Source organism: Poecilia reticulata, linkage group LG4 (assembly GCF_000633615.1).
Source record: "Poecilia reticulata strain Guanapo linkage group LG4, Guppy_female_1.0+MT, whole genome shotgun sequence".
Taxonomy (NCBI): domain Eukaryota; kingdom Metazoa; phylum Chordata; class Actinopteri; order Cyprinodontiformes; family Poeciliidae; genus Poecilia; species Poecilia reticulata.
The window spans coordinates 30,871,552-30,878,550 of record NC_024334.1 but is presented as its reverse complement, the minus strand read 5'-3'; the positions used below and the strand labels follow the sequence as shown (position 1 = coordinate 30,878,550).

The window sequence follows — 6,999 nt, the reverse complement described above, 5'->3', positions numbered from 1 at the left end:
TCCAGGGGAACTGCCCCCGATGTCCATGCGATATTGCAGAGTCGCGTGAGCCAACACAACCCTACAACATCCAGAGCCTTATGGAACTCCGGGCGGATCTCATCCACCCCCGGGGCCCTGCCACCGAGGAGCTTTTTGACCACCTCGGCGACCTCGTCCCCAGAGACTGGAGAGCCCAAACCCAGAGTCCCCTTGCTCAGCTTCCTCAACAGAAAGCATGTTGGTGGGATTGAGGAGGTCTTCGAAGTATTCCGCCCACCGGCCCACAAAGTCCCGAGCTGAGGTCAGCAGCACACCATCCCCACTATAAACAGTGTTGGTGCTGCACTGCTTTCCCTTCCTGAGACACCGGATGTGGACCAGAATCGCCTCGAAGCCGTACGCAAGTCTTTCTCCATGGCCTCTCCAAACTCCTTTCTACGCCCGAGTTTTTGCCTCAGCAACCACCCGAGCCGCATGCCGCTTCGCCCGCCGGTACCCATCAGCTGCTTCTGGAGTCCCACAGGCCAAAAAGGCCCAATAGGACTCCTTCTTCAGCTTGACAGTATCCCTCACCGAAGGTGTCCACCAACGGGTTCAAGGGTTGCCACCGCGACAAGCACCAACAACCTTGCTGCCGCAGCTCCAATAAGCAGCCTCGGCAATGGAGGCACGGAACATGGTCCACTCAGTTCCGTTCCTCAAAACCATGCCCCTTCAGGTCTCACTGTCATTGCCCACGTGAGCGTTGAAGTCCACCAGTAGAACAAGGGAGTCCCCAGGAGGGGCACTCTCTAAAGACTCCAAAAGGGTGGGTAATCTGAACTGTTGTTCGGCCGTAAGCACAGACAACAGTCAGAACCCGTCCCCCCACCCGTAGATGGAGGGAGGCTACCCTCTCGTTCACCGGGGTAAACCCCAACGTACAGGCGCCGAAATGGGGGGCAACAAGTATGCCCACTCCTGCCTGGTGCCTCTCACCGTGGGCAACTCCAGAGTGGAAGTACGTCCAGCCCCTCTCAAGGAGACTGATTCCAGAACCAGAGCCATGCGTCGAGGTGAGGCCAACTATTTTTAGCCGGAACCTCTCAGCCTCGCACACTAGCTCTGGTTCCCTCCCCACCAGAGAGGTGACGTTCCACGCCCCAAGAGCCAGCTTCTGCAGCCGAGGATCAGACCGCCAGGGTCCCCTTCCTCGACTGCCGCCCGTAACACATAGCACACGACCCCTTTGGCCCCTCCGACAGGTGGTGAGCCCATTGGAAGGGGGACCCACGTCTCCTCTTCGGGCTGAGCCCGGCCGGGCTCCGTGGGTAAAAGCCCGGCCACCAGGCGCTCGCCATTGTGCCCCACCTCCAGGCCTGACTCCAGAGTGGGGCCGCGGTGACCCGCGTCTGGGCGAGGGAATGCTAGATCCAAGGTTGTGGTGCATCATAAGGGGTCTTCGCGCTGCGATTTGTCTGGTTCCTCACCTAGGACCTGTCTGCCTTGGGTGACCCTACCAGGGGCATAAAGCCCCAGACAGCATAGCTCCTAGGATCATTGGGACACTCAAACCCCTCCACCACGATAAGGTGGCCCGAGGAAAGATAATAACTCTCTGGTCAGATAATAACTTCAAAATCGTAAGATACGTTGCTCCACCATTAGCATCCACGCTTACTTCCGCAAACACTGAGAGCTACTTTTTTATGGCAGTTGGCAAAACACTGAGAATGCTCTCTATGTGTGACATTATTGCGCCTTCTACTGCATATGCGGGAAATTTTCAGGTTGTTTGCAGTTCACGTTGCAGACCGCATACTGTTGTTGCACAACACGGCCCCCCCTTCTCTCTCTATCTACTTCCCCTTCTGAGAGGAGGGAGACGTTGCAGCCAGCTCTCCATCTAACAGGTGAATTGAGTTTCTTAAATCTGATGGGATTTACCCTGTCCAGAACTGAAGTAAACTCTGTTTAAGATGGCGTCGAGAAAGACTAACCTGGTTTCTAACGACCTCCCCCTCCAGATGTCCCACCCTTTTTCACCCTGTGAATTAGCCAGATTGAGCAGCCTGCAATCAACTAGCTTCACAGAGCACACCTGTTAACGGTCACTCTTTCTCTTTATTACAACTTGCACTTGTTACTGAACCAGGTTGGTTTTAGTGACTCGTGCGAGTCCCAAGGGTGTTGTTTTAGTTTTGGCTAAAAGCAACCTATAAAACATTTTCTACTTTTTCCTCCCAGAATCAAACTTCATAGCTATTTCACAACCATCAAAGAACTTTAAGGTGACTCATTAATTGAACATCCTTTAGATTTTCTTAATGCTTTTAGATTTTCTTAATGCTTAATTATTTTATTAGTAAGGCAATTTTGCAAGGGTCAGTACAGCTTAATACAGTAGCAGAAATAATCAAATAAGTAAAATCCATAATCTAGCCTATCTTTCCCTAATGCTGACACTGAGAACTAAAAAAGGGAAACTTTGAGAGAGACGGACAGAGTTTGGCATTTTGAACCCCAGAACTGGCCTGATGATGAAGAAGGTGTTGCAGCRGCAGGAGGTTCCCAGTACAGGAAGAGTACTGACTTAGAGCGGCAGGTCTCTGGCCTCAGGGTGACTTCCTCATGCGCGTAGTGGTCCTCAGCTTCCTGTCTTGCAGCTCTGTAGCTCCCTTCTCCTCGTCTCACGATCTTCCTGGTCCCACGGAAGGAACACACCAGTTCTTCCTCTTTGCCTTTGTTCTTTGCCTTTGTCTTTATCTTCATCTTTGCCTTGGTCTTTGTCTTTGGGGGTCTAAACCCAGCTGTTGAGAGAAGTGCGATTTGAAGCCACATGTTGCTGGGCTAACGGGTTGGTCCCCATGTGCAGAACAGTCTTCGGCTCTGTGGCCCCGGCTCTTCTTCAGCTGCAGAGCTCTTTGTCCATCTCCATCTTGGCTCCAAGCTGCCTGAAGGATCCAACCAAAGATTCCTCTTTTGCACCCACCTTATAAAKCAGGCGTGTCAAGCTCCAGGCCTCGAGGGCCGGTGTCCTGCATCTTTTAGATGTGCCTCTGCTGCACCACACCTGAATAGAAWAATTAGGTCATTAGCAAGGCTCTGGAGAACGTATCTACTCAAAGARGATGTAATTAAGTCATTTCATTCCAGTGTTTTGTACCTGTGGCACATCTAAACACTGCAGGACAGCGGCCCTTGAGGACTGGAGTTTGACACCCCTGTTATAAAGGGTTTATCCACCTTTTGGTGCATTTGCATTGGCTAGCTTTGTTGCTGTGCCTGTCTCATTGGCCCACTGCTTGGACAGATGATCTCATATTCATCACCTTGGAGACATTATGACCTGATCTCTGTTCCAATGATCCCCAAGTTGCTCAATAGTCCTTCTACGTCTGTTGCTTGCCCAACCTTTTCTTAGGAAAGTTGAAATTTACCAATAAGGCCTTGGTCACTCCGCTCTCCTATCAGTTCCTCCGTTCCCCTGACCTTTCACCTACCATCTACCTCCAACACAACATCAGTGACCTTTAATTACAGTTTCACATTTTACACTATTTCAATTTCAATGTCAAAATCACATTTATAACCTTTTAATTTCTCTGGTTTACCTTTCATTTATAATACTATAACCATTACTTATTAGTTACTCTTATTATAATCATAATGTGAGTTATTACAGACACTTCTGAACAGAAACCAATAATAATCAATTATATACCATGTTACAGTTACTTGTTTCATCTGTAAGTACTTCCACAAGTGTAAGAGTAAGTTTAAATATTCTTATAATCAAACCAATATTAATTATTGGCCCAATTATAAGTTATTATTAATTTAAGTATTTTACTCTGGGTTTTATCCAATTACTCAAAATGTTTAGATTTTATTCTTTAAACCTTTAATGCTTTAAAATAAGGAATGGTCTGAACTATTTTTATACTGATGCAAGCTGGAAACTTCCTCTTTATTCAGGAAACCAGCTCTTCCTGTTTCATGACTCTCTTTCTGCCTGACTATGATTTTTTATGATTAAATAGAAAAAAGTAGAATTAAAGCAAAGTTTGCAGGACACAATAACAACACACACAACCAGATTAATTTTATTACAGTCTGACTCTGATGTACACAGGTGACATCAAGGTGACATCTTGATGTCACCTGTGTAATTATTTTTAAGGAAACTTTATTTATTGTTACTATTAAACTAAAATCTGCAGCATGGGGAAGTGGGGTGAGCTCGACTTTTCTTGACAATACAAGTTGCATATATTTGGAGATATGAAGGGCAACGGCATAAAAAAAATCTGATTTGACAAAAAAAATCGGAATTGGGTCACTTCAGGCTGCAGTGTGAACGTAGCCTGTTTTCTCTTCATATTTCCCCTCTCTCACAACCCACTTTCCTCTCTGACCACTCTCAAATAAAGGCCACGAGAGTTGGAAAAATGTATTACTAGGCCTGTTGCGATAAATGATAAATCAATTAATCGCACGATAAATTAAACCTATCGACCTCATTTTAATTATCAGCCTTATCGTCTCTTCCTGCCTTTTTTTCTTTCTATTGATGACACTGAATGAAACAAGTCTCAGCTCCGGTGCTTTCCACTGACCCTCCCTTCCTCGTTTTCTTAGTGTAATGTCCAGCGCAAATTACATGCGTTGTCGGCCCATTTTCAAAACCTGAGAGACACCTTAGCCGACAGAAATCCTAGGTATAACGGTTCGATCGGGTTCAATCGTGCCGCGTGGTGTCCAGCCACCTGGGCCTAAATAATGGCTACAAGTCCAGTTAACTAATTTTAAAATCAGGCATYAATCAATGCTTTACTAGAATCTACCTGTGATGCATGTGGCTCAGCGTAAAGTCCTGACTGAATGAAAATCATTRTAACCTATTTATGTCACGTTAACGAAGAACAGCTGAAAAGTTACCAGGTTTATCAACTGAGGTAGCAATTTGGCTCCAACTCCTCCTTGTCATTTCTATATTCTTTGCAGGAAATGTTGAATAAATATTAATGTTGTTTCCACATATCATCTCCAATGTTCTCTGGATTTCGGGTCGCGCCGTGTCAGCTGTTTGGGATTTCCCTCCATAATTTCTCCTCAGAAAGCACGGAGGAGAATCCGCGCTTTCTGATTGGCTACCTGTCACATTCAGCTTTAAGCTCCCAGTCGGGGAAAAAACCCTGATTTAGATTGGAGCGGCCACGATGATATAAATCACACTACAGGATGATCGGTTACGAAATCACCAGCGACAATCTTAGATCAGCCAACGATCTAAGATTTTCGTAAAGGGAAAACAGGGGCAAAAAATTGTGTAGTATGAAATACTGCATCAGGTAGTCGGATGTGCCCATCTTCTCTATTTAAATCTAGTGATTACTGAAGGGCAATATAGTACACAGACTTCATAATCTGCACTCTTTTGGTGGAATGCAGTATTTATTTCCACTTTGGCTTTATGTTGTTTACTTTTTATTCAAGTACAATTTTTGTTAATGGAGACTGAGAATCCATTTTATTTTTGGTTGTTTTGTTTGTTTAGTTTATCAGTTCCAGTGTTATGTGTTCTTTTGAAAATAAAGTGTATCTATCTATGGCAGGAAATCGCATGCATTATTACATCATTTCCATTAAATCAATGTCAAAAGGTCTTGAAACAATATTATCGTTTATTGCAATAATTCTTTAGACAATTAATCGTCCAGCAAAATTTGTTACTGTGACAGGCCTATGTATTACTGATCTAATGTATATCTTTTTGTTCAACAGTCATCAGTGCGAGCTAATCGGACCACGGTGGGGGGATATTTTTTGGCTGGTCGTTCCATGACCTGGTGGCCAGTAAGTACAAACATTTTTATGCAGAGATAGTAAATGTTTCCTCCTGGCTTGCTCATATTGTAAAAAAGTTGAAAACATGGACGTTTCTATTTTCCTCTTCTATTAAATACAACTATTATTTTCACACTTCCTACTACTTCCATACAAACTTAGTGCATTTTGCTTCAGGCTTCTGTGGAACCTCTGGAGATGATGGTACAAAAGGTTTTTATATAAAATCTATGGACAAATGGACAACTCTAACCATCCCCTTCATAAGACTGTCTTAAGAAAACAAAGTGTCTTCAGTCAGAGGCTTTTACAAATGTGCTGTACGTTCTGTATTACTACATAAGGATCACATAAGGATCAGTGATCCCACAGCAGGAAGGATACATCTTCAATAATCGCCATCTTCAATAACTCTTTAAGACGCTTGAAGAATCTTGAATAAATCTTAATTACAACAATTGATTTACGTCTGGGATCAATAAAATATATTTGAATTTAAAAAACAGAAATCACAGACAACACTGCCTACAAAATGCAGATTTGCTCTTTTATTAACAGCACATAATCTAAACATTTATCAATCAATTTTTTTGTATAGCACCTTTCAGTAACAAGACAGTTCAAGGTAGTTTACATAATTAAAAACACAAAAATACTAAGTTATAGAACACACAGTCAACAATTGAAGCATTACATTTTGTCAAGTGTCAGCGTTACACATCAGAATATTAATTAAAGTTTCATTGATTATGTTTGAAAAGACGTTTGAAACATAATCAATGAATAATCTAAAGGTTTTTCCAGGTTCTACTTAAAAGCCTCCATGCACAATCAACTGTGACATTGATTGTGCATGGAGAATATATCCACCAATAAAAAACAATCCACCTGATTAGACTGGCAACCAATATATTCAATTAAGCTAATTAAAATGTTCTTGTTCCTCTTTATTATATAATTTTACTAACAGATTGGAGCCTCCCTGATGTCAAGTAATGTTGGCAGCGGTTTGTTCATTGGACTTGCAGGAACAGGAGCAGCTGGAGGCATTGCTGTGGGAGGATTTGAATGGAATGTAAGTGTCATGAAATGCGGTGACGATGTGGTGAGGTAGACGCAGCGGACCCTGGTTTAGGAAATTAAATTACAATTTTAATGATAATTCAGAAACACAAGGTCCAAAAACGG

The 6,999-nt window shown here is 43.5% G+C and overlaps 1 protein-coding gene across 6 annotated transcripts in view; it reads left to right on the top strand.

Annotated features, from left to right (window-relative positions):
* Window positions 1-6,999, top strand: part of slc5a9 (solute carrier family 5 member 9) — a 104,013-nt gene that overhangs the window by 47,534 nt on the left and 49,480 nt on the right. For all 6 annotated transcript variants that reach the window (XM_017304327.1, XM_008408152.2, XM_017304328.1 and 3 more), the window contains 2 exons: window positions 5,749-5,820; window positions 6,782-6,886. In XM_017304327.1, the coding sequence (XP_017159816.1) occupies window positions 5,749-5,820; window positions 6,782-6,886 (177 nt within the window). The remainder of the gene's footprint in view (window positions 1-5,748; window positions 5,821-6,781; window positions 6,887-6,999) is intronic.